The following is a 27,575-nucleotide window of genomic DNA, read 5'->3' on the forward strand; positions in this document are numbered from 1 at the left end:
AGCAACAAGTCCCAGCTATGCTAAAGCTACAGTAGATGCAACAACAAAGCAGCGTCTCTTTTGGTTCTCTAACTACTTCCATACTTAATACTTGGTGAGTTAAATGCTCTGGTGATAAGTGCTTGTTGGATTGTGATGGATGTCATCACAATGGTACCTTTACCAATTTCTACAATAATGTCCACAGCATCTATTAGGCCATCTCTAAACAACTTTCATGGCAGACCGAAGGTCCAGTTCTTGATGACATCCTTGCTGGTGGTTTGGAGTGGTGAAATAGCATGCTAGTTTTATACAGTATTTAACTCACAGTATTTATTGCAAATACTACATTATACAGAAAGGTCCTTGAATGCATGCAAATGTATTAAAAAAGGTGTATTTGAAGGATTAATGTAGAATTGTTACAGTAATCACTGTATTTAACTAGTATTTGTTACATCGTTAAAAGTAAAAGGTATGCTATATTCCTATGAACCCCTTATAACTGACAGTTGGCCGGTACTTCTTCTTCTGTCTTCGCTTTGGTGAGGCATCAAAACTGGTTACCATCATGACATGTGCCTTGCAGCGATAGACTTGGCACTCCAGACGCCGTGTCACCAGCTCCAATGCCTCTAAGTGCTCCAAAGAATCTACCTCAAATGTCTGCCAAAGGTCAACTGTGAAGACCAAAACAGGAAGGAAAATTTCATAGCACTTACTTAAAACTAATTTAGTAAGTATTTGCAGTTTGGTGATATAAAATTGCATATCATATATAAGGGGGTGGGGTTTCGTAGCCTTGCTCAAGGGCACCTCAGTCGTGCTATTGCCGGCCCGAGACTCGAACCCACAACCTTAGGGTCAGAAGTTGAACTCTCTAACCATTAGGCCACGACTTCCCCGCAATTAAACATGTTAAAAATTCTTTGGTTTATGTCATCATTATAGAACAAATCTGATAATTAATAATTCACATACTAGTCCAAGACAGAGTAAAAAAACTTTTTATTAACTCTTTATTACTTTTTGATTGCAATTTGCAATCAATGTCTTGATAAGCCGGTGTACTGATGGGCATAACACTAAAAGAGCTTTGACCAAAGTAAAACATTCTACAATTACTTGTCACTTACATTCATGGGTCCATTTCTCTGGATCCACCATCAGATGCTGCTTGGCTACTTCCAGCTCTCTCTTTAGGGTGTTGTACTTGGCCCTCATCTCTGCAATCCTCTGTTGTCGATGCTCCAGGAATTTCAGCTTTGCACTGAAGCAGACAACACTCTGTCAACATGGCCAAAATACAGTCCCATTAACCACAGCTAAAACCACGAACAAGTGCCAGATTTGAACTGAAAGTAAATGTGCCCATACAGCTAATTCATTATTACCTTCAGTGGTAGTGGTATAGGGACCTGTATTATAACATAACAACTGAGAACTGTGGCCAGAACCACCAAATCATAACTGTATATATTTAAGGTACTTTGGGATATTACCTTGTTCCCTGCTTTTCCTCTCCTTTGCAAACTATCAACATTGTCGATCTCATAAACTTTAATTTCGTATGCATCTGAGGGACCACGATCTACCCAACGTATTTTCGACCCACTCAGAGACCTCCTTAAAGATGACAGAGTGTCCTGTGAAGGACATCTTTGATAGGATCCTATAAACAAAAATGTCAGTGTAAAAAATTAGCATGAGCATGATTAGCATAAGCATGAGCATTAGTAGAGAAAAACACATTAAATAATTGAAAAAAAATGATTTACAGATAAATGACTTACCCAAGTTGGGTTTTTTTTTGGAACTTCTGGCACTTTTTAGAGTACTGTAGAAGCAGCTCTGGTCACTGATTGAGTCATGTATTGAAGTACTACTATATGTGGTTTCACTGTCCCTCTTCAGGCTTTCATAACCGCTGCTGACCATACTGTTGCGATTGTACAGCAACGCTGTCTTACACATGGCAGGAGGAAGCTCCCCACTCAGAACACTTGTGTTATCACTTGCATGCCCACTGCAGTGGTTTGGTTTACGTGGTGCTGTAATCCTACTGTATGGGGAAGGTAAGGTGTGGCTCAACAATTGGATTTTACTTTCTGATTCCTCAGGTTCATCAATATCTGAGCTACCTTGACTAGAGGTAGATAGAGAGTCCTCACTTGCTCTAAGAACCTCAACCCGTCCATTCAGAATTTTGCTTGGATATTTGGAGGAGATTGAAGCTTTGGCCTGCTTTCTTGATAAAGACTGGGACGACCATGAGATTTGTTTTCTGGAAAATCCATCAGGAGACAGACTTGAGCTTCTATTTATTGAACGTCTGTTAGTTTTTGGTGAATTGGGGACGGTTCCAGACAACTTATAAATAGCTGCACTAGACAAGTCCTTTATACTTGACGTATTGGACTGACTATGTTTGGAAAACTGAGTATTGTCACTTTCTTCAACATCATAAAGTGGGAAAAACCTTGGAACTCTCTTAAGGCTGTGGTTATCCTGAGACAAAGTGAAGATGTCTGCTTCAAATACTGTCACCAAACCAGGACATGTAGTACTTTTGGCATGAGCGGATGCATATTGTCCTTCCAAACTTCCTATAGAACCTAAATCCTGGTGATTTTCCTTCTCAGGATGCCTGTTGACCCTTGGTGGGGTACAGTTGCCCTCTATACTCCTCAAAGAACCCTGAGTAAACACAGTATTGCTTTGCTCAAAAGGCTGTACAGCAACACACTGTACATTTGATCTACTTAAGGATCGGCTTCTGCTTGTTAGCTGCTCCAGTTTTGCACTAAATAGCTTAGTGCTCTCATCAGTAGGGGATTTGGGGTTCGTAGATTTGAGCTGATTCTCTGTGGATGACTGGGACATAGTAGGTTGCACGTGGTTTCTGTTTTTCTTATTGGGACTGTAGTTATCTGATCTTGGCACTGAAGGCATTGATTTACTATATTTTGCCCATTCGTCGTGACTTGGTTCGACAACATTACATTTTTTGTCTAGTGATGCTTTTGGACTATTTGAAGGCTCATTTTTCCAGCTTGCACAGGGATAAAGGGAGTCCTTACTGGTATGCAGTTTGTCAGTATCAAGCCAAGATTTAGTAAGACTGCTTGTGTCATAATTTTCTGCTGGTTTTACTTGAAAATCGTTTAATATCCTTTGATTTGTTGGAGAAATCTTGTCTTTGAGCTCTCTACAAAGTTGCTCACTACTTTGATTAAACTTCGTCTTAGTATCTTCTTGTTCTGCTGTCATCTCGCATGCTTTCTCCATGAACCTTGAGTCCCCATATTGGGAAGTGGAGCCAAAATCAGTTTTGGCCACTACTGTGACTGTACAAGACTGTGACTCTTTTGACCTAATATTGACTTGACTGGGGTTATTGGTAGTGCTTGAGTTGACAACATGATTTTGGCCCATAGAAGTGGGTTTGCCTTCAGATATATCTGATGATGTCTTATCACTTGTACCTAAAGCCTGAACTTCAGATACAGAATAAGCCTGAATTTGTTCCTTTCCAACACTACCAATGATCTTCACAGGCTGAGATCCTAGTGGTAAGTTCTTAAAAGAATCAAGTTCAGCAATATTTGCTATTTTTGCAGCCTTACCTGTATTAACTGGGCCACTGACCTCTACTTCTTTAACCACAGAATATATAAGTTCATCATGTCCATTCAAATCCAGTGGCTGCTGAACTGTTACAGTGATGGTTGCTTTCTCTCCTTGGTTCTCAGTGGAGAACTGTGGAATAACTTCACATCGGGTAATAGGGAAAGAAACCGACGACCCTAGGGCTGTAGCCAGGGTGGATGAGTTTTTGTCCACAGAAGGTTTTCGAATCTTGGGGGGCAAGGTGGACTTATCAGATGGTAGCCTTTCCACTGAAGAAGACCCAGAAATATCCACGTCCGTTGTTTTAGTAAGACTTTTGGATTCAGTGTCTTGTTCACATTGCTTGAATCTACTAGCCTTGTGAAATCTGGGTGAGCAAGGCAGAATTTTTTGAGTCATTTTGTCTTGAACAGAATGCTCAGATGGTATTTCCTTAATGTCCTTCCTAAAAACATCTCTCCGAGTAGGTTGTCCTTGTTCCAGGACATCACCCTGTTTTTTACACGGAAATTGTTGAATCTCTGGTTTTTCAGCCGGCATCTTCACAACTTTGCTTGAGGGAGGTTCAGATTTCATGATGGCATTTGCAGGCTGTATCTCGCAAGAATGAAGGCCACCGATTTCACATTCATTAATACATCCCAGTCGATTCTGTAGTTCGGCAAACGTGTTGCACTTAAAACACTCCAAATCGGGTGCACTGGAATATTGTTGAGCAGGAAGTTTTTTCATCTGTTTTGCATTTGGACTTGAATGTAAAATATCACCGTGCCTTATAGAGAAAGCGCTTTTAAAGTCCGCCTTGTTCCTTTGCAAAGACGGAATTATTGGCACAAACTCAGGATTACCTCTGACCTCTTTATCGTGGAGGGCACCTTTTTGATCCATACAGAACACAGTGTCACATGACTTATCGCTCTCAGAGTAGTCTCCTAGATCATCAAAGAGGTGCGGCAAAGAAACATTATGGTCCAATGAACCTGTATAGCGAAATGCTCTCAGCTTAGAGGAGTCCTTCACTTTTTTTTCTTTGCCCAAGCTTCTTGCCCCAGGTGAGCTGCAGGCTTGTTTCTAATAATAGAAAAAAAGTAATCAATCAGTATCTTTTGTTTCTTTAAGGGGGTTTTTACACCTGGTCACTTCATGCGTTTTCTGTGATCCGATAGGTATTCGATGGTAAAAAGTCCAGGTCTAAATGCCCTCCGAAACGGTTTCGTGACGGATATAAATCCGATCGCTCAAACCCCTTCAGGAGGTGGTCTGGGACGCATTTCAGATGAAACTGGACAGGTGTAAATGAATGTGATTGTTCAAGCCACATACGTCAGCGCTATACTCATCCGAAACGGAAGTACGTCACTCGCAGGTGACTCACGTGTCGTGCGTCGCGCCAGAAACAAATATGTTTTCCTATCAATTCTGGCTCCGATCTTTCACCCAGGTGTCTCGTTGGGTCTTAAAATGCACTGCTGCTGCCAGCGAAAATGCAGCAAACAGTAAATGCTGTTTTTTGTAGCAAACGCATACACCAAAGCGTGTTCCATTTCAATTACCCCGAAATGAGGTAAAATATATTTGCATATTAGGCGGGAGTAGAAAGATCGGATCGATATCCGATTCGCCGAGACGCGTTTATGTGGCTTAATGTAAATGGAACAGTTTTAACAAATCAGATAGCTATCGGATCAGAGACAACACATGAAGTGACCGGGTGTAAAAGGGCCCTAAGAGAACAGTCGATCACAGATAGAATAAACTGCTTTAATCTATTGGCAAAAAAAAATGCTTGCATGTAAATCTTGTAAAAGCATAAAAGACACACTCTGATCCTTTGTAATCTTCGAATTCTGGAGACAATCTGCAGGGTGCACAGAGCTTCCGACAGGTCTTCAGGAGAGGTGGACACATGGGCTACAATTGTCGTGTGGCAGTTGACATTTCCAAGAGACTCTTGAATGAGCATGGCCAGTTTACTTCCCCTAGTTTAAAAATAAAAGAGAATACATTGCCTGCTTGTATGATTTTAGATTAGATTAGATTAGATTCAACTTTATTGTCATTACACATGCACAAGTACAAGGCAACGAAATGCAGTTTAGGTCTAACCAGAGTGCAATAGTAGCAAGTGCAGGATATACAGTTTGTACAAGAGTTAAATAAGTTAAGGTATATAATAAGGTAAGTGGTAATATGGAGTGATTTACAGTTGTGTGTGTACCATGAACAAATATACAGATCTACATGAGATATGTGCTGTAACAAAATATATGGTTATTACTATAAACAGTAATTTACAGATATGTATGTTCTATGAATATAATATACAAATGAATATATATGTACTATAAATATAATGTACAGATGAATATACTGTATGTGTTATGAACATAATATACAGTCTATTACTATAAACTAAAATTTACAGAGGGTATGTGCTATAAAGAAAATATATTAATACGATAAACCGAAATATTCAGGAGGATATGTACTATGTTCATTCATTCATTCATTCATTTTCTACCGCTTATCCGAACTACCTCGGGTCACGGGGAGCCTGTGCCTATCTCAGGCGTCATCGGGCATCAAGGCAGGATACACCCTGGACGGAGTGCCAACCCATCGCAGGGCACACACACTCTCATTCACTCACACAATCACACACTAGGGACAATTTTCCAGAGATGCCAATCAACCTACCATGCATGTCTTTGGACCGGGGAGGAAACCGGAGTACCCGGAGGAAACCCCCGAGGCACGGAGAGAACATGCAAACTCCACACACACAAGGTGGAGGCGGGAATCGAACCCCCAACCCTGGAGGTGTGAGGTGAACGTGCTAACCACTAAGCCACCATGCCCCCTTATTATGAACATAATATAATATATTTTCCTTACATGTGTTTGATTTCGGTGTTTAACTAAAATATTTTATTGACATACTTGTTAGGGACATGTTTGTGCCCATTCAGCTTGGTCATAATAACGTTGCCCAGGTCAAGAAGACAGACCTCTGTGTTGTTCTTAGTACTCTCTCTGGTACAGCTTCCTAAGTCAATTAGGCTCAGCTTGCTTTGCTCCACATACACTGAAGAACAACAATATAGGTTATATGTGTATAAAACAATATGGTTAAAGCTCCGCCCATTTCTTTCTTTTACAATATATGAAATATTAATTTATTACATTATAAATGTATATTTGTAATAAATGCAATGATGTCAGAATCAGAAATACGAGAAACAAGTGAAATAAGTAGAATCAATGCCACTTACTCCCAGATGTGGGGCTGCTCTGAATGTGTTTTTGGCAAACATGAAGAGTGTAGAACATATGGCAGGGATGATGAAACGTCCCTTTGCACCCCGCCAGGCCTGTGTTGCGAGATGCGAGGGCAGCATCCAATAGGTAGGCTGCTCTTTCTTCCGTAGCAGCACTTACCACCCTGTTGTTGTAAAGCTAAAAGGAAATTTTGACATGAAATTTTTATCAGCACAGTCACGATGTCTGGATTATAATATTAATAAGGATTTAATTTATTCAACATGATTTTTTTGCTTCCTTATAAATATTCACATATGACATAGTCAATGAATAATGCATTTATGTGGTTATTTGTTGCAGGTCCACCATATGTCATCTCTTAATAATCATTTTAACGCACTTTGACATAGCGGAGTCTTAAAACTGTGTCTGAAGCCTTACCTGTATTCCACAGACAGGGTCTTCCTGGAGGTAAACATTTGGCTTATGGGTGTGATCACCAGCCTCAAAACCACACAGTAAATCCCTGATGGCTTCAGTTTCCCCACACACCTCCACAGCTGACACAGATACTGAGATGTTTGCCCAGGTCTTGTCTTTCTTCTTCTTAATGAGCTTGAAAAGCCAAGAAATTGCACAAGGGATTATCCCTAGGTTTGGTGTTCCATCATCACGTCCAATCATTGTGTAAGACGTTCCTGTAAACAACAAAAAGAGCGAGCGAGAAAAATACGAGAGGAGAAAATATCATTTACAAGTATGTGTTTATGTGTCACTGCTGTGTCACAGCAAGTCACATATGATATAAAATATGTTCCCGGGATGTCAGCTTCAATAAAAAATGTGAGTTGCCATTAGCCGTACCTAAACGCAATCTGCTTTTAAAGATTTATAACTTCTGTCTACGTGCCAGGAATAATGAAAGATAGGCTGCAAATTCAATTAGTTAATAGCCAGTGATGTAATTCTCCAAGGTTGCAGCAAGGAAGAATTGTTTTCGTGATTTTAGGTGGATAACTATTAATAACCCTCTAAGTGGATAGGCCACAATGACCTCCAATATAGAGACCCCACTAAAGAGAGGACAACATTAATGCATATCCATTAAGCGTCACTGCAATTCGCTACCAGAATCTCAGCCTCTTTGTGCTGACAAAAAAGTATTGGGATGTATAATTTATTAAATTTAGCATTAATTGAGAAAATGAAACAAGTCAAAGATCAAGAATCTAAATGCAAGGTAGAAAAAAGAGCAGTTCGTTTACGCTAAAGGAAGCTAGTTGAAAGCAGCCGCTTTTGCAAGTACCTGCTTTGGTTTGTCCGAAGCTTAGGATGCAGCCATCTGCTCCGGCAACAACAGACTGGAGAACCTCACACAAGCTCTTCTCACAGACCTTAGCCTAGTGAAACGATTAAACGGGTTAAATGTACTTTGTGCAAGAATTCAGGGTTGTTGTTTTTTTTTTTTAATCCTAATCTGAATCGATTGCATTAAAGTACAAAGCAGGAAGCTCTTTTTTCCAAAGAGATTTACTTGTAGGCTGTTATAAAACTCCCTGTAGTATTACAACACCTTTGGAGGGTTTTAAATTTGAGTGGCTAGCTCATGGCTAGCTGCCATTTCAAGCTGATCAGCAATATATTGATTCATACTCTAGGTCCATGTCCCATTTTACAAAATTGCTTTTGTAACCCAAGTTTCAAGTACAATCTTGGATTGTTCATTCATTCATTCATCTTCTACCGCTTATCCGAACTACCTCGGGTCACGGGGAGCCTGTGCCTATCTCAGGCGTCATCGGGCATCAAGGCAGGATACACCCTGGACGGAGTGCCAACCCATCGCAGGGCACACACACACTCATTCACTCACGCAATCACACACTACGGACAATTTTCCAGAGATATCTTGGATTGTTGTAATATACAAATATTATTAATATTATTACAGGAATAGTGTTAGGATGATACAGGACTTTATTAGACAGACAAACATATGCAAACATTCACACACACACACACACACACACACACACACACACCTAGAAATTTAAAATCAAAAGCCGTCTATGTTTAAATAATTATTTTATAAAGGAAAGTAAGAATTAAATCGTGATCCTTGTGAAGATCTTTGTGTATGGTATATGGCATATAAGGCATATGATTTGAGTGATCACTACAGTGAATACAGTGTGATCATCACCTGGGATGACTCAGAGCCAAATGTAGCATCAAACGTGAAAGTCTTTGGCGTGAAAATGGCGCCTGCTGCTGATCGCTGTGTGTTTTGTGCGACAGGCTCCAACACCATGACCTGTTTCTTATGTAGGTCCACTTTAAGGGCCTGAGACTGAGACTGAGAGTTTGCCGTCAGACCCGGGTTGAGTCTCAGCATAACTCTGACCTGAAAACAAAACGTAGGAATAAAAAACATCAGCTCATAAGTTGGAAGTTTTTGGATTTTGAAAACCACAGACGCCTCCATTGAGTGTGTGTGTACGGATGTCAAACCAGCTTGCTAAGACAAGAACCTGGGGTTAAAGCACAGAGTCAAAAGCACTAAAGTGTGTATTGCCTTTTTAATGCATTTTAACATGATACACCTGTGTTCACAGTATATTATAGATATTATACGCACAATAAAAACAGCAGAATGAATAATTGGTGCCCCCCTACCCACTCCCCAGGGCTTGTACGACACAAGAACCAGAGACCGAGCAGGAAAAATCACTACTGACCCTTTGCACCCTGGACACAACCTCTTTCAGCTCCTCCCTTCTGGCAGGCGCTACAGATTACCAAAACTGCCAGACACAGGAAAAGTTTCTTTCCCCAGGCACCAGGCAATCACCCTGATTAACACCTCACCATAATTATATTTCCCGCTTCATATCTACAAGTACTGCATTATCAGAACTGTCAGTCATCACATCATCTGTATATGTTACACACACTACTGCTGCTGTATAGTGTACAAAACAAAATATTACACAATATTGTTATTTGCACTACCATGAACTTCTCACAATTTTTATGTACATAACTGACCAGTCATATATTCTGTATTCATATTTAATACTCGTACTCTATATTGTCATCATATTGTCATTGTAATCTCATCTGTATTGTCTTGTATAGTCTGTATTGTCTATATTGTATCACATCGTCTACATTGTCTTGTATAGTCTGTATTGTCTTGTCTTGTATAGTCTGTATTGTCTTGTCTTGTATAATCTGTATAGTCTATATTATATCACATCGTCTACATTGTCTTGTATAGTCTGTATAGTCTGTATTGTCTTGTATTGTCTTGTCTTGTATAATCTGTATAGTCTATATTATATCACATCGTCTACATTGTCTTGTATTGTCTGTATTGTCTTGTATAGTCTGTATTGTCTTGTCTTGTATAGTCTGTATTGTCTTGTATTGTCTTGTCTTGTATAATCTGTATAGTCTATATTATATCACATCGTCTACATTGTCTTGTATTGTCTGTATTGTCTTGTATAGTCTGTATTGTCTTGTATTGTCTTGTCTTGTATAGTCTGTATTGTCTTGTATTGTCTTGTCTTGTATAGTCTGTATAGTCTATATTGTATCACATTGTCTACATTGTCTTGTATAGTCTGTATTGTCTTGTATTGTCTTGTCTTGTATAGTCTGTATTGTCTTGTCTTGTATAATCTGTATAGTCTATATTGTATCACATCGTCTACATTGTCTTGTATAGTCTGTATTGTCTTGTATAGTCTGTATTGTCTTGTATCGTCTTGTCTTGTATAGTCTGTATTGTCTTGTATTGTCTTGTCTTGTATAGTCTGTATAGTCTATATTGTATCACATCGTCTACAATGTCTTGTATAGTCTGTATTGTCTTGTCTTGTATACTGTAGTCTGTATAGTCTATATTGTATCACATCTGCATTTTCTTGTATAGTCTGTATTGTCTTGTCTTGTATAGTATAATGTTATTTATGTCTGTACTTTTGAGAGTCACAAACAGCTGGAACCAAATTCGTTGTGTGTGTCAACACACTTGGCCAATAAACCTGATTCTGATTCTGAATCTGATTACCTTCATAGGTACGTGTTACCCTGAATTTAGATTAGAGTTTAATAACAATTATTTAAGTAAATGAAGAATAAAAATGATTAACTAATAGTTACTTTTCTTTACAAAAATCACAGCATAATGTGATATTTCATTTTTAAGCAAGAAAACTGTTGTCAAGAATGTAGCAAGTATTTAGGCTAAATATGACGTTCAGTCATAGATTTCTCGAGAGGTAATGTTCCCGATCTCCTGAGTAGCTATGCGATGATAAAAATTGATTACGCATTACTAAAGCCCTGAGATGACCCGTCTCACAGAATTATTGCACTAGCTCGCTAAACTTGCGTCTGATACGGGATGCACTTCTTCGATGACTGGCGATATCTTCAAGTCTTTTGAGTGTCTTTTTAAATTGTGTTTATGAGAGATTAATTATTTAAAAGTCCATTTGCTCTGGCCGATTTTCCTGGTGCAGTCCCGGCTAAGTGCCTGTTCACCAGCAGGTGCTACTGTGAGAGCTGTCTACCGTGAAACTCAAGAAGATCCTCCATCGGTGTGAACCAGGAGACGTGAAAGTGAAGCGGCGTGCGCTTCAATTAAATCGATTTTTCTACTCTTGGGAGTTGGCACAAAGTAGAGAAAAGGACATTAAAAGGGTTAAGGGCTTTGTGTGAGGGTGTGATGTGAGAAAATGCTGGATAAAATCAAATCTCTTATGTAAAATATTACATAAACATACATATACAGATTAATTATTCATTAATACATTTTCATGCTTTTTAATTCGCATCACATTCTCTTCGTAAAGTGATTTAGCAAAGACAAAGAAAAAAACAGGACAGCGGTACCTTTGCCGTCTCTGGTATCTCTCTGCTCTTGCTGTGAGTCTGTAAAAGGTTCGAAGGTACAGCAGGAGGGTCCTTCTGGAGAAGACCACAGAAGTTTGTAGTATAGTGGTCATTTTCAGAACGATGTTTCCTTCTTCTTGAGGTCAAGTGCAACTTCTGGACCGCCCTGAGGACATGTGGTTAGGTGTTGTTCAAAGGAGACAATACATTAACGCCATTTTGCCTGTGAGTTCGCTTTAGTAGTCCACTGCATTTCAGAGTGCATCACTTTCCATTTATGAAGGCTTCAGCCACAGTCATTTAGAGAAATTATTTTTGCTTCCACATATATTGTCAATGATCTTCACCATATTTTCTGTCTGATATTTAAAGAAATTTGCTAAGGACACTTATGTTACCTGACGATGAAAGAGAAAGCTGCCGAGGTTCCAGCGGGTAGCATTGCAGCAACTTTGGAGGTGTTGAAGGTCAGAGGACCGCTGAAGCGGCAGAGAACCGTGGTCTCGTCATCTTTTGTCTTTTTCATACCATCCTGAGAAACCTACAAAATAAAACAGGCCTTAATTTTCCACTTGCATTATCCATTGAATTTTTTATAGAATGCCTGAGTTGTAAATTGCAAATAACTGAATCCTTTCAACATTGAACATCGGTGTACATCGGCTATGTTTATTATGCCAGAGTCTACAGGCAGTGTGTGAAGACTCATAGCCCATTTATACTTCCTTCTGAAAAGATGGAAATACACCAAAGGCACAGAGGATGGAGCAAAGCGCAGCAGTCGCTCTCCAACCTTCACTGTACCTGTCCATATCAACTGTGAATGTCTGGTAGAGGTGTGTGTATGAATAAGTAATGAGCCAGGAAAGCAATGGGAGCTCACACCCTTTCTTCAGACGTGCTTATCACAAAACGTGTAGGCTGTAGTGACTCTAACTATATTTCTCACAGCATTGTTCCTTTCAAAGCAAGCAGCTTCTAAATAGTAAATCTATCTTATTGACCCTGTAAAGGAGACTACAAGCTGTACAGCCAATAGAAACTTTCCTCAAGAATTGCTTTATGTAGAATCCTAGGAGAGCAACGAACCTTTTACATTAACGTACTTTTAAAACCCATAATGCATAACATAAAAAGAGTACCATTATTTTCTAGATAATATAGAGATGGTCTGAAATGACGTGTTAAGGAATGACGTGTTTTTTAAAAAGGTCCCATATTTGCTTGAATTTGGGAAATATTTTAAGCAGTAATATTCAAAGCTTGTCTAAAATAATAATAATAATAATAATAATAATAATAATAATAATAATAATAAAGACAGCCTAAATGAACTTGGAGTCAGAGAACCCTTCTTTTCAATGAAGACGTCAAAATGTTTGCGTTCCATATATATATGACACAAGTGTAGGTTCTATAGTTAGGTTATATAGAACCATCCCTTTCAAGAGTGTATCTCTACTGCTTAATCATTAATATTGTCTGACAGGTTCACTGGTTGAAGACAATTTATATTTAGAGCATGATTTGCCATGCTGTCTGGGTGGGAGGGACGATACTACTCACCCCCCTGTGAATCAGAGAAACACCAGCTAGTGATGATGAGCGTCTGTGAGGTCATGTATGAGCTGAGGGGATTGTCTGAGTGTGTAGCGTGTTACGCTTCAATGTGATGTCGCATGAACAGCAGAGGGACAAGATACAGTTGGAAGCGTAGAACAACCCTCACCCTCCCTGGTTGGTGACTAGAGGTGCGTCCAAAACGGTATACTCATGAACTGTTCTACTCCATTCAGTAGCATAAATAGTGTGATGTCATGTTTACAGAGACAATTCCAATAAGTAGAAATGTACTTGCTTGCACAAAATATACAAATATAAATAAGCTTTTCAACATTTTAAAAATTCTTTGCATTTTACTGAAGCTACTGGAGAGTGGTGTCACTCTACGTGAGTTTAATGTCATTTAACATTACTGGCATCATCGAATCGCGATGGTCTTATACCTCTGCAAACAATGTTAGTGCGTAGTTTATAGTTTGTTATCTGGGTCGCAGCTTAGGGAAGAGACGGTTGGAAATGTTAAATTACCAAATTAGGAGAAAGTGGAGTAAAAATCGAAGTAAATAAATAAATAAATGTTTATTATCATTTACTTAACCTTGATGCAAGAAGAAGCAACATCCTCACATTTATTTTAGGTTATCGTTTGTCAATAAATGTCTGCTTTTCTTTATCGCATTTTGCTGTTTTATTTATTTTGCTGCCCCTTTGTTCCTGAGAGACTATAAAAGCCCTGGGCTTCATTTCATTTCAGTCAGCTCTTCTGCCCTTCAGAGATCAGTCTGCGGCCTGTCTCTCTCCAGATCAGATCAGCTCTGCTCAATCTTGATTGAGGATCACTCTCTTTCATGCACACAGTGCTGGGGTACAATAGCTTCTGCAAATAAGCCTCATCTGTGTTTTATTCTATGTGAAATGAGAGAACATTGCATGCATTTCAAACAAGAAATTAATGCCATGCTGTAATGCCAATTACTGCTGAGAGGGATCCTGTGACTCATTTGGAAGAAGATGCTGGAATGGATCTGCAGAGGTCTCTGTACATCACACTGATACTCCCTCTGCTCGCCTTTTCTTTCCACTGGCCGCTCTCTACTCTCACTTTGCGCTTAGCTCCTCCAATGGGAGGGGTGAAATAAGATTTAGTTACACATACATGCACTTCTTCAGCTGAGCCCCAAGCCCAGCTAACATCAGCCCACATCAGCAAATACAAGAGCAAGTGCTGCACAGAAAAATTATTACAGTAGAAAGCTTTCCATTTCATCTTTATTATTGCACTGCACTGTGAGAATATGAATATTCCCCTAGTCATTAAATATTACCATGATATCGATTGTGTCCATATTTTTGACTGGTCAACGTATGAGAGGAATAAATCACTAAAGCACTACTTTGCCATTAACTATAGAAGGCACGCAGCCAATTTCTTGGTTTCTAATTGAGACTGGTTAGAGGGGCTGTGAATCATACACACGTGCCCTGGCTATCATCAGTGCGCACATAAAATGAAAGTAAAGTGACATGTCCTAACGAAATGCACAGGGATTGCATCATCCACTGGAGATAATGGTTCATACTGATGTCTGTCCATAGTTCATATCAAGTGCACAGAAATGTATTGGATTACATTTGAAAGCAGGGTCTGGGTTCTTTCAGGGTCTGGGTTCTAGATTAAAAATCAATGCTAATACCTATCATTTTAGAATAATAAAAAAAAAGGATTAAATGTACTTGAACAGAGCCACATACCATGTCAGCAATAGGTGATATTTCGTTATTTGAACACCACAGGGTGTCAAAGCGTGAGTGTTCTCTGACCCAGCTTTCTGTCCTCGGGTTGCTGAACTTCTGCCGTTTGTTGGGGCTTGGAGAACGAGAGCTGATGGCTCTAGGCAGAGTGTGAGAACCCGAGGCATCGTAGCCGGGTGAGACTCTGGCAACGGGAGAATTGGGCCAGATGGTCCGTTTTTGGTTTAGGAGCATGTGGATGGCCTCCCGCTTGAGCTGGCTCAGGTGAGTGAAGCAGACGTCACAGCAACCTGCAAGACCAATCCAAGAAGGCACTTGCAAGCTCTCATGGAGAAGGATGGACAGTTTGGGATCCTGGAGTAAAAAGAGGGAAAGAATGAAAGGTTGCAGTATAATATCTTGCTATTTAGTAAGTACTTGTAGTATTATGAATGTAAAGTAAACTGCAAATTCTGTGCATAGATTTGTATCATAGATCGAAATGATGTCTGGCGTGGCCTAGATGAGAAGTCACATCCGTCCTTGCACAACTCAGCTAAATGGACATCAGAATTAATTAGTGCATATGAAGCCCAATGCAAAGGATGCAGAGTCCAGACATTTTATGAGCGTGACTAACATACACCAAGGAGTGGTCCACTAACCCGTTTAAGCCACTGCATACTGTAGAGTGAGACAAATGCTGCCCACTGGTGCATCACTGTCTTTTAAATAACATTACATTTTCATTTTATCTTCTCAGTAGGAACTGGCCTTTTTTATATTCCACCCATTATTTCCCATCTTCCCTGTGTAATGAGAGGTGAAGAGGGGGGGGGAGACATGCGAGTCACTGCTCTATTGCAGAGCCTAATCGATTTAAACTAGTTTGAGAGCGAGAGAGAGAGAGAGAGAGAGAGAGAGAGAGAGAGAGAGAGAGAGAGAGAGAGAGAGAGAGAGAGAGAGAGAGATCAGCTTGTGTGTGTAATGGATATTAAATTACAAACTGTATGTCAGTCCCATGCCACAAGAAACTGCTGTATGATGAGTGTGTGCGCAAAGCCATGACGCACAGCCATATCTTAAGATACATATTTTAAATATACTGATTTAGAGTAAGTATAGTGGATATGTCCTTACGCTGGGGGAAAAGTGTCCATCCTTTAACAATCGCAGAGCTTCTTCCTTGAAATAAAGCACACGAGCGAAGCATTCTTCACATAAACGTGCCACGTCTGGCGTTACCGGTCTCTCGCTTATGTTCGTGAAAGATTTTGGGGCTCCTGAAGCTCCTGAAGCTCCTGCGCCTTCTGGAGAGAGCCGCTCGGCGCGCAGGACACCCTGAGACTGAGAGAGCGACTTATTGCTGGTCATCTGAGCGAGCTGGAGGCAATCACATGCACAAGATCGGACACATCATCATCATCATCAGCCCAGCCACATTTTTGTGTGTACCTGGATGCACTTATGCGATATTAAGCAACAACTACTACAAAACGTATGAAACACCACCTGTGGTTGCGCTTTGGGCGCGTTTTCTTAACTAGGTGCGTTATGTGCGTACGTGCGTGTAGCATTTTATACTTACGTATCTTTGTTTCCGAGCTATATCCGAAGACCCCATAGTATACAAAGATAAGTAGAATTTTAAAGTATATTTCCGTAACCTGTAGGTTCTCCCATTCAATTGATGAAATGTTGCGGGTGCAGCCGAAGGCGCATCAACGCGGAAACTATGTGGAAAGTGTTCTGTGTTCAGTGCCGTGATTTACGCGCTCCATCCATCGCTCCAAGACGCCTCTGATCATCAGTCTCCCGTCTGATCTACCGGACAAGTCCCGGTGATTAGACTTATAATCACTTAACTGTATTTAACTGTGTTAGACTAATTATTAAATTGATAGGCTTTTTTCCAAGAAAACTCTAAATAAATACAAAACAAACAAGAAGAATCGATGTTTTCTGCTTTCATTGTCTTTTCCAAGTCCGTACAGAAGAAGGGTGCCACCCAGTTATTGTCAGGAGACCTGAAGCTCGGGACTTGTTTTGGTTACCGCATGGAGAGATGCTGAACGGAGATTCATAACTGAATCGATTCATCTAAACGAGTCTTTTCGATTTTCAGTATTTGCAGGTTCTTTCTAAATTCCAAGTTCTTTATAATCGTATTGAGAGAGAGAGAGAGAGAGAGAGAGAGAGAGAGAGAGAGAGAGAGAGAGACAGACAAGAGAGAGAGAGAGACAGACAGACAGACAGAGAGAGAAAGAGAGAGAGAGAAAAAGAGAGAGAGAGAAAGACAGACAAGAGAGAGACAGAGAGACAGACAGACAGACAGACAGAGAGAGAGATAGAGAGAGAGAGAGAGAGAGAGAGAGAGAGAGAGAGAGAGAGAGAGAGAGAGAGAGAGAGAGAGAGAGAGCCTGCAATAAATTTTATAAAGGAATATAATTAATTTATTTTATGTGACCTATACAAAGTGACAATATAAAACTATAATTGTTAGCTTACTGAATTTTAAATCATGTTCCCTACACAATGTCACAATGTCAGTACAAGCCGCTTGGATATTTCGATTCATTCAAACTGGTAGTTCAAAAGATTCGACTCAGTACAGTGAGTCCTCGAGTCCTTCACTTCAACCATAGCACAGAGAAATAGCGCCTCTCACTGACAGGTTGTGTTATTCCAAAGAAAGTTGTACTATTAGAAATATGAGAGTTGAGTTGAGTTGAGTTGAGTTGAGTTGAGATTCAGAGAAAGGACATTATTGCAGTGTATTATCTATTCCTAACATTTATTCATTTCCATAGACTGCTTTATACAGGTCAGGGTCACACAGGATTTTATTATTATTATCTATATATTAGTATATTATAGTATATATTATATTATATTATATATATATACTATATATATATTATTATATATTATATAGTATATTATACTATATCTAGTATATTATATATTCAACTGCTATTCACAATCAGACAGTGTGAATCGCTCTTCGTCCTTGTAAAAAAAAAAAAAAAAAAACGATTTACAGTGTTGATGAATATAAAACACATGACTTACATAATCTTATATTACATAATCAGCAACTGCAGCATGTGATTTTAGTTTAAAAAAATAAATAAATAAATAAAAAATCCGGTTACCTAATTTTGCACAATTAAAAGCACACTTGAGAAAAATGAATAAACTTTATATTGCATTTTGCATATTATTTAGCAAAAACTATCAGGAAATGATTGTCAAAAGTGTGATAGTTATAGTAAGACCAATAAGTGTATTCTTTGAAAGAAAGCACTGATCAGACATAACATTAAACCCACTGCCGGGTGACTGAATGAATAGCATTTATTATTCCATTACAATGTCACCTACCAAGGGGTGTGATATATTGTCAGTTATGATATAAGTCGATGTGTTGGAAGAAGCAAAAGCGTCACGATCTGAGCGACTTTGACAAGAGTCACATTGTGATGGTTGAGTCAGAGCTTCTCCTACATTGAGGGGAAAAAATAATTTGATCCCCTGCTGATTTTGTATGTTTGCACACTGACAAAGAAATGATCAGTCTATAATATTAAGGGTAGGTTTATTTTAGCAGTAAGAGACAGAATAACAGCAAAAAAATCTAGAAAAAAAAATTTATTTGCATTTTAATGAGTGAAATAAGTATTTATTGTTAAAACCCTTGTTGTAATCACGGAGGCCAAATAGAAATGACAGAAGGGGCTTTTTTCCTAGAAATTCTTCCATAAAAGCCACTTAAAAGGCCACTTTTATTTTGTTATAATTTTTTTATGTAATCAGAAAAAAATAGGAAACAGCAAATTCAACTCTAGGACATTGTGAAAATTATATAATTCAAATATATGTCACAAAATATATATATCAGATTTTTCTCAATCTCAGAAAAAGTAAAAAAAATCACTTAGGAATGAATTAAATGAATCGGTGTTTCTATTTGCATGTGTAAACGGTGCATTCGGGTAATACGTAATGGTGGGCGTGGTCACCTGTGTGGCTCCGCCCAGCGCTGCCAAAGCGGGAGCGGATTTTACGACCGTCGGCGCTGTCGAGGATCAACGCGGCTCGGCGCTGTAGACACTGAAAGCAGGCGTTTCATTGTTGTTCTGAGGCGCAAGAGAAACATTTTACATTCGAACCACTACATTCGTTTCTACATCTAAAGCAGCAGCAAACATGAGTACAATTAACGTGAAGAAGCTGAAGGTGAACGAGCTGAAGGATGAGCTGAAAAAGCGTCAGCTTTCAGACAAGGGCTTGAAGGCCGAGCTCATGGACCGGCTACAGGCCGCGCTGGAGGAAGAGGCCCAAGCGGGAGACGCCGCACTTGATGCGGAAGATGAAGAGGAGGAAAATGGCGCCGAGGGCCACAGCGCTGAGCTCGAACAAGAACTAATGGGCGAAGAATTAGAGGAAGACGAAGAGCCCGCGGGCGAAAACATGGAGGCCGAGGAGGAAAATGGAGGCGGTAACGAGCCGGAGGTGGCACAGGACAACTGCGAGGAGGACATAGGACAGGACGACGAAATGGCCGACGAAGAGGAGCAGGAGGAAGATGGAGACGCCGGGATCGAGATAGACAAAGCGTTCGACGACGACGATGAAGAGGATGAGGAGGAGGAAGACGACGCCGCCGCCGACAAGATCGACGAAGAAGATGGTGAGCAAGAGACGCAGCCGACTGAGGGTGAGTGCCGGTGAAATGGGCTGGAAGCTGCTAACAACACGCGACCGCTAGCGTTAACGCGGTGTAGCAGCCGGTCGTCCGGTCACTTAAACGGTTTATAGCGTCACGGGAGAGAGGCGGCTTCTCGGCGGACGTGTTTAACGTTAGCGCGCCGTGTCGGTGTCGTGTTATTTTATCGCGCAGGTCTGACTTGGTTACCGTTAGCACGCTAGTAGCTAGCAGTAAGGTTAACTTGGATACGGTCAGGTTTTGCTAAGCTAGCAGTTAGCTGTGCTCCTGGGACAATGGGCGAAGTGACTGACTCACACTATTGTTCGTTTTAGTACAATTATTGACTTATTTACCTTTTGTACGGATGATTTTACGGTTTTTATAATCATTTAATCGGTCACTAGACAGTTTATTTATTTTTTATTATTATTATTATTAGACGACGGTGCTGCTGTTTGTCAGCGTTCTGTGTTTTCTTTTTTTTTTTTGTTTAGCATCATTTTGTTATTCAAAGCCATCTTAGAGGTTTTAAAGATCTGTATCTCGGGTCTGGTTCAGGATTTTGTAGCCTTGAGGTTAGAGATAAGACTCTAAAGATAAGTGCTCTTTATATATGTCTCTATATATACACATATATTTGATATGTTTGTGCTCGTTAACCGAATCAGCTAACAAGCTAAACCGCTCCCATTTGTGAGGTCGTCAGGTGTCGCGTCGTTGCTACTCAGTTTGAGCTGGAAAATGATCAGCATGTAAGTAAGTAACTGGTCATGAGAATAAAACCTTACCAGTTGTATTTACACACATGTATATTCTCCCTTTATTTTGTGTGGGAGGGGGGCACGAGGCACTAAAGTGTGTATAGCAAATATTATTCTTCCTCAATTGCTCATAATATTTAACATGTAATGTTAAGCTTCTCATCTGGTTCATTCCACCAGAATGATGGGCTTCTTACTTTAATATCTCTAGAGCATGAATATACACTATCCATTTTTTTTCCCCTCTTTTTTTTTGTTTTTAATTTAAACTCACCAGAGGTGGTCAACTGAATACTCGAGTAAGCGTGTGGGGAAGGAGGCCTCTGAGAGCTCCTGGATGTGTGGGCCACCCTTAACCAGGGTCCAACACGCCTGAGCATTTCATCACTGTTTGTTTTATTTTCAAAGGAGATGCGGACAAAGACATCAGTGCTGATCAGAAGAATAAGAAGGGTGTTAAGAGACGCCGAGAGGAACATGGAAGGGGCTACTTTGAATTTATTGAAGAAAGCAAATACAGCCGGTAAGGATGGGAGTAATGGCCTTCATTATCCCCGAAGTGCCACTTTTAATATGTATTGGCTTTAAAAGCCAATGCCTTACCTATAATATAACAAAAAAAATACCCTCTTTATTAAAATATATATAATTTGAGGGTTATTTTTTAAAGACACAAACCTTACCTTGCAGTGCTTTTGTGTAAAATATCTGAGAAAACGTCAGATTTTGTATATTTATTTGGATTTAAGTTTTAAAACCATATCATTGTTCCTCATATTGTTTGGCAAGGACATTGTTGTACGCACATGGTTTATGAAAGCACCCCTTTGGCTCAAAGGGATGAGGGGCGTTATGTCCAGATTTCGGCGTGTCATGTAGCCGAACGCATGCCTTGTGGCGATCGAGGTGTTCTGGTAATGAACCACATGCAGGAGATAACGAGCAGGATGGGGTCGTTGTGGCAATGTTCCAGCGTTCATTTTTCGTGGCTTGCATGCATTGCACATTTAGCTGTTCTCTGAATTAATGTTCTCTTCAAGGGTTATTTATTCAAGTTTTTTTTGTTTGTTTTTGTTTTGTTTTTTTTCTCTCTGGACGTCAAATTTGTATTGCGCTTCTTGTCTTTTGTATTTCTTGGTGTTAGTTTTGTTTTAACTTTGAGTGCGTGTGAGTAAGGAAGGTAAGGCAGTATGTTTATTTCTTGCTCGTTAAATGGGTGAGTATGATTTTATTTGTCTGGATATCACAGTCTTGTTAGACCTGAGCACTTTTCTTTTTCTATTTGATTATTTGTTTCTTAAAATTGATTAGTTTCAGACGTTCTGTGTAAGTATTTGCCTCATAATGACCTACATGAGACACGGCTTGGGACTATGAATATACTCTAGGGCTTTATAACAAATATATCATGTTGAAAATCTTTATTATTAATTTCTTAAACAAAATCAGCCTTATGACCCAAGCTGTGTGGTTAGCCCTTAAAATCACATATGCAAAACCAAACAATCTTGTGCCCTGACATAATGGTTGATTTATTTATTTTTTTAAATCTTATTGCTGTGGAAGTCCTTTTAATCTGGATTGTTGTGCCAGTGTACACCAGTGAGGGCTGATTAACCCTTTGACTTGTTGGTCTAATGTTTCTGCATCGTCTGTTTCAGGGCTAAATCACCACTTCCACCTCTGGAGGAAGAGGATGAAGAGCTTGATGATACTCTGGTGTGTCTGGATCCATGTGAGTTACTCTTCTCTGTCTGAGGATTAACACATGTCTCGGGTTGTGATAACATGAACGCAGCATCTGCGGGTAGCGTTTTGTGCCTATCGGTGACTCTCGTATCACTTTGTTTTCGTAGACAACTGTGACCTGCACTTCAAAGTGTCACGAGACCGCTACAGTGCTACTCCGCTCACTATGGAGAGCTTTGCCTACCTTTGGGCTGGTGGCCGAGCTTCCTATGGCGTGAACAAAGGCAAAGCCTGCATTGAAATGAAGGTGAGAATCGCACCCCTTTATGCACCGCATGCATTTTATCTCTCTGTAGAGTATTTAATTCTTCTGACTCTTATAATTGTGAAACTCGCAGATTATTGAGAAGATCCCTGTAAAGCATGTGAAGAGTAAGAACATGGATGTTCATGATGTACAGATTGGCTGGTCCCTGGCTAATGGAAGTTTGCTGCTTGGTAAGTGAACTGACCATAAAACTGTAGTCAGACATGCGACCCATCGTGACCACGGTACGCCACTACAGCGTTTGCACGGGGGCTTGCTGAAAGCTGCTTCAGCGTTTGCTCTAGTTGTAACACCAGCATAAAGATTTTAGTCTTTTGAATTGCTTAAGATAAATAAACCTAATGAGTACAGCTACACAGGGTATTATGCTTTTTTTGTGTTTTTTTGTTTTGTTTTTGTTTTTTTTGAAGGTGCTGCATTTTCTGAAAGGCATTTAAATTATCCAGCTTCATAATCATCGCAGTGGTTAGAATTTGTTACAGATTTCCCAAATCTATTGTTAGTTGTCCCAAGGCTGGTATTTAGGTTTGTGTGCCATGAAAAGCGCACATTTTTCCTTCCGCAGAGTATTACTCCAAATTAATGTGTGATTTATCTGACTGGTGAAACATTTCTCTTCTCTTTATTCTCACTAGGTGAAGAGGAGCATTCATATTCTTTTGCTGTCAAGGGGAAGAAGACTTCAAATTGTGTGACTGAAGATTACGGCGAAGCTTTGGATGAAAACGATGTTGTTGGCTGCTTTATTGTAAGATTTTCACCCGGCATTTCATCATTTGATTTATTTCAGTAGATTGAGTATGCACCGTCCTCTTGTCTGCCTTTTCTTTAACGTTTTTGTTTAATCTAACCACGCACAGAATTTTGATGCCGATGAAGTTGAAATCTCCTTCTCCAAGAATGGGAAGGATCTCGGGGTGGCATTCAGAGTCAATAAAGAGGCTCTGGACGGACGTGCACTTTTCCCCCACGTCCTCTGCCACAACTGTGCAGTGGAATTCAACTTTGGGCAGAAGGAGACACCGTATTTTCCTGAGCTAGAGGGCTTCACTTTTCTCCAGCAAATTCCTGTGGATGAACGAGTGCGTGGACCCAAAGGGCCTGAGACCAAGAAAGACTGTGAGGTAATTTCAGCAGACCTGCAAGTCCAGGAAAAAAAATAGGACTCAAAATACACTCTTTTATGTACATGTAAATATTTTTTAATTTGATCATCTAGGTCATTGTCATGGTTGGCCTTCCTGGTTCAGGGAAGACCACATGGGTGACGAAGCATGTCGAAGAGAACCCTGGAAAATACACAGTACTGGGAACTAATACCATTGTGGAAAAGATGATGGTGAGCATTCTCATCTGTTTGTGTGCACCATTGCAGCTTTTATTTTTCTAAATAAATCTTTTAATTTTATCATCAGTAAAGCATGTAACTAAGCATCTCTCACTATCTACAGATTAACAGTTTGAAGCGTCAGAACAAAGACACCGCAAAACTCACTGCCATCTCCCAGAGTGCACCTCTGTTTCTTGGCAAGTTCATTGAGATTGCTGCTCGTAAGAAGAGGAACTACATTTTGGATCAGGTGAGTGCTTGTTCAGTCTGTCACCATATGGATGGGAGGAGGGATGTTTGTGGGGTTTTGTTTGTTTTTCCTTTTCGTTTCTTTTAAATTAGTATTATTGTAAACGGTTTGCTTAACCTCTCCATGCTTTTCTCCCCGAAAGACCAACGTTTCTGCTGCCGCCCAGAGACGGAAGATGTGTCTCTTTGCTGGCTTCCAGCGCAAAGCTGTTGTAGTCATGCCCACAGACGAGGCGTACAAGGAGCGCACTCAGAAGAAAGCTGAGACCGACGGTAAAGATGTCCCCGAGCACGCCGTACTAAAGATGAAGGGTAAGTTCTCATTTATCTGTAAGTTGTTTAATAACAATGAGTACTCCACTACTGCAGTTGAAGTGTTGTTGAAATAGCTATTCTAACCGATTTAAACACACAGTTAAGAAAACTGATCACCCTGAGCCTTTTAAAAAGTCATAATAGTAATAGATTAAATGGAAATAAATAAATAAATGCATACGGTACAGATTGGCAAGATGAGATCAGTGTGATTCACATTCATTTTTATAATACAAAAAGGTTATCACTTCGACGACCTCCTGTTTAGTTGGCTCAAGTACATTTACGGCATTTAGCAGACACCCTTATCCAGAGTGACTTGCAACTGAGGGTTAAGGGCCTTGCTCAGGGGCCCATCAGTGGCAGCTTGGTGGACCTGGGGCTCGAACCCATGACCTTCCGATCAGTAGCCCAACACCTTAACCACTGAGCTACCACATCCCTGATTTTTTTATATATATATATATATAAAAAAAAAAGTAATACTGTTGAGTGTAAGTGATCTGTCTGGCTTCTGCCATAAGATGGTGGTGTGCTTTTTAACTAGCAATAGATGTTTTTACACTAGTGTTTTTTGTTTAAGGTGCAGTAAAATGTCACTACTTTGGCACTTGAATCAACTTTTCATTGCTTTAAACCATCTAGATGTGTGTCGTTCTTCAAATGTTGTCTTGGCCCTAGCCGAAAAATATCATTTTGCCTTCCTGTTCAGGCATATACACGTTGCCAGAAGTGGGCGACTGCTTCACAGAGGTCACCTACGTGGAGCTGCAGAAGGAGGAGGCTGTCAAACTGTTGGACCAATACAAGGAGGAGAGCAAAAGTGCCCTTCCACCAGAGAAGAAACCTAACCAAGGCACACCCAAGAAAGGTGGTCCTCGCAGCCGTGGGGGCAAAGGCCAGTTCAACAGGGGGGGTGGTCCGGGTCCACGAGGGGGCAGAGGAGCTTTCCAGAACCGTGGCAACTTTAGAGGAAGTAAGGACATCACTTCGTACTACTTTTTTGGTTTGCAATACTGTAAAGCTGTGTTATAAACTTAAAATTTCAAGATACATACAGGAATTCAGACTGAAGGCTACAACCAAGTTCAAGCTGACAATACATGTATCTGTGTGGTATTAATTAAAGCCCTAAAGTAGAAACAAATGTGGAAAACCAAGCAACACGGATGCATACGATTGCATGTGATGTCCAACATGTCCTTATATGAGTCTCTTGAATGTCCTGCACACGCAAGTTAATTTACTTACCAACAGCCTGTTTATGTAGGAAGTAACCAGGCTTCTGTGTGTATCCTTGCCATATTTTGGAAAATCTTCCAGTCTGCGGTATTTGAACACAATGCCGTCCCTTGACTAATCAGGGGTAATAAAAGAAAAGAGACCTGCAGTAAAACGTGTTCAGGATTATATAATGCTGCAAACTAAATCTATGGCAACAAATTGCCTTGTACTTCAGTTTTAATATTAACCTGCAATTCTTCATTCTCACTTAAACATGGTGAGGTAAACTGTTTCCCATATGCAACCAAAGAGGTTGAGTAAATGTGAAAATGATGCCTGTTAGGATTCTAGTTAAGATCTTAAGGCAGAGCTGTTGGACATTAATGGCCATCAGTGCAGAGCAAAAGCCAAGGGGATGAGGTTGGACCACCACCTACCTGAGAGTTGTGACCTAAGTCCAGCTTGTGGAGATTGTGGTCTTCTGTTAGGACTTGAGGTTCTGCAGCCAGTACTGTCTACTTGCACTTACAGACTGTAGGAATGTTTTTAATTTAACTCTTTTCCGTTAGTGCCTGGTCCCCGTGGAGGCTTCGGTCGGCCACCCCGAGGCGCTCTGCCACCTCCTGCCTACAGAGGTGGCTTCCCCAGCCGTGGCAACTTTGGACGAGGTGGTGGAGGACCCCCTAACAGAAACATGGTGCCTAGAGGAGCTCCTGGCAGAGGTGGCATGGGCAACATTGCAAACAGAGGTGGAGCCATGAATCGTGGAAAGCCAATGCACAGAGGCAATATGAACCGTGGAGGTGGACACAGTGGTGGACCCAACAGGGGCAATTTCAACCAGGTAAGTCTGACTGACTTGCAGATTCCTCTTTTATGTCATTGTTAATGACTCTCATATCAGTGCGTCGTTACTTATGCACAAGAGTAAGACTTGGAAATTGTTTGTAGAAGTTCCGTGGACGTGGTGGAAACCAGCAGAATCGTGGTGGATATGGCAACAGGAATGGGAACTTTGGCATGAATAAAGCCCAAGCCTTCAACCAGAGCTGGCAGCAGGGGGTAAGTATGAGCATACTTGTCATCAGGAAAATAAAGCCCATGGTGACAAATTGTTTACTATTAAATTTAAATTGAACTGCCAGAATAACTTTATGCTAAACACACACCGATGTATCGTGCTGCTTTATGATTGAGTAACGAGATCCTTTTTCTTAACCCCTTAGTTCTGGAACCAGAAGCCATGGAGTCAACAGTACCACCCAGGATATTATTAAGCGGGCTTTTGTATTAAAGACTGGTGGCATGTGGAGGACTCCCTCTTGTGACCACAGAGCCCCAACGATCTACTTTTACTGTCTTTTAAAGAAAATAAAACGTGTTTTAAGATAATTTACACGTGGACATGCATTCCACATCCCAATATCAGGTCCCCTGTAGATGTGAGGGGTTCCCTTTTCCATACCCGTTTTGTAAAAAAAAAAGAAAAAAAAATCCCCTCTGTCCTTATTTTAGACCTAACTATTTGATATATGGTTATATCAAGAACCACATTGTTCTGTTTGTTCTGCATGGGATGCTTTTGAATTTCAGAGTTGTGGATTTTATTGTCATTTTTACTAAATGTAAATTATTATTATTTTGCAAGTATGTTTTTGTGTAAGGATCATGGCATTTGAGAGGATCAGATCTTACAGATCTGTTTGGTAACATTTTAGAGGCTATTAAAGGCAGTTGTAGTGACTTAGCAAAAGAAAAGCCTGTTCACTGCTCATAAGGAAATCATTATTTTACTTTTATTTCGTTACTTTTTTCTGTCATTTTTGTGTTCCAGTCCAATATGTACTAGTTAATCTTCATAGGTTTACAATAAATGGGTTGTTTGCTTTTGTACAA

General features: G+C 40.2%; 2 protein-coding genes across 4 annotated transcripts; one reads left to right on the forward strand and one right to left on the reverse strand.

The window, feature by feature from the left end:
* Positions 1–374: 374 nt before the first annotated feature.
* On the reverse strand, positions 375–16,993 carry kif26bb (kinesin family member 26Bb). The gene is made up of 15 exons (XM_060865068.1): positions 16,661–16,993; positions 16,213–16,455; positions 15,094–15,447; positions 12,177–12,319; positions 11,779–11,944; positions 9,077–9,277; positions 8,180–8,273; positions 7,315–7,571; positions 6,885–7,068; positions 6,553–6,697; positions 5,435–5,591; positions 1,776–4,683; positions 1,485–1,654; positions 1,119–1,269; positions 375–662 (listed from the first exon to the last, which is right to left on the reverse strand). The coding sequence occupies exons 1-15, from the start codon at positions 16,694–16,696 to the stop codon at positions 463–465; spliced, it is 5,409 nt and encodes a 1,802-aa protein (XP_060721051.1). The 5' UTR covers positions 16,697–16,993; the 3' UTR covers positions 375–462.
* Positions 16,994–19,117: 2,124 nt separating this feature from the next.
* hnrnpub (heterogeneous nuclear ribonucleoprotein Ub) lies at positions 19,118–27,575 on the forward strand. 3 transcript variants are annotated; one of them, XM_060866869.1, is made up of 14 exons: positions 19,118–19,792; positions 20,953–21,067; positions 22,206–22,279; positions 22,401–22,540; positions 22,632–22,731; positions 23,197–23,309; positions 23,422–23,685; positions 23,781–23,900; positions 24,013–24,141; positions 24,284–24,452; positions 25,168–25,431; positions 26,249–26,523; positions 26,634–26,741; positions 26,906–27,575. In XM_060866869.1, the coding sequence occupies exons 1-14, from the start codon at positions 19,282–19,284 to the stop codon at positions 26,954–26,956; spliced, it is 2,433 nt and encodes an 810-aa protein (XP_060722852.1). In that variant the 5' UTR covers positions 19,118–19,281; the 3' UTR covers positions 26,957–27,575. The 3 variants fall into 3 exon arrangements, with proteins under 3 accessions (XP_060722852.1, XP_060722853.1, XP_060722851.1); XM_060866870.1 differs by having other exon boundaries at positions 19,119–19,765; positions 26,631–26,741; XM_060866868.1 differs by having other exon boundaries at positions 19,120–19,792; positions 26,631–26,741.

This window comes from Tachysurus vachellii, chromosome 3 (assembly GCF_030014155.1).
Source record: "Tachysurus vachellii isolate PV-2020 chromosome 3, HZAU_Pvac_v1, whole genome shotgun sequence".
Taxonomy (NCBI): domain Eukaryota; kingdom Metazoa; phylum Chordata; class Actinopteri; order Siluriformes; family Bagridae; genus Tachysurus; species Tachysurus vachellii.

What these genes read in the sequence shown, in the direction of transcription:
- kif26bb (XM_060865068.1), bottom strand. Translation starts at nt 16,696, where the DNA reads ATGGGGTCTTCGGATATAGCTCGGAAACAAAGATAC. An exon ending in GAGCAGCCCCACATCTGGGA is followed by an intron (nt 6,698 to 6,884) that starts GTAAGTGGCATT and finishes GTTGTTCTTCAG; the next exon opens with TGTATGTGGAGCAAAGCAAG. An exon ending in AGAGAAATGGACCCATGAAT is followed by an intron (nt 663 to 1,118) that starts GTAAGTGACAAG and finishes TGGTCTTCACAG; the next exon opens with TTGACCTTTGGCAGACATTT.
- hnrnpub (XM_060866868.1), top strand. Translation starts at nt 19,282, where the DNA reads ATGAGTACAATTAACGTGAAGAAGCTGAAGGTGAACGAGCTGAAGGAT. An exon ending in AGAGACGCAGCCGACTGAGG is followed by an intron (nt 19,793 to 20,952) that starts GTGAGTGCCGGT and finishes TTATTTTCAAAG; the next exon opens with GAGATGCGGACAAAGACATC. An exon ending in ACCAGAGCTGGCAGCAGGGG is followed by an intron (nt 26,742 to 26,905) that starts GTAAGTATGAGC and finishes TTAACCCCTTAG; the next exon opens with TTCTGGAACCAGAAGCCATG.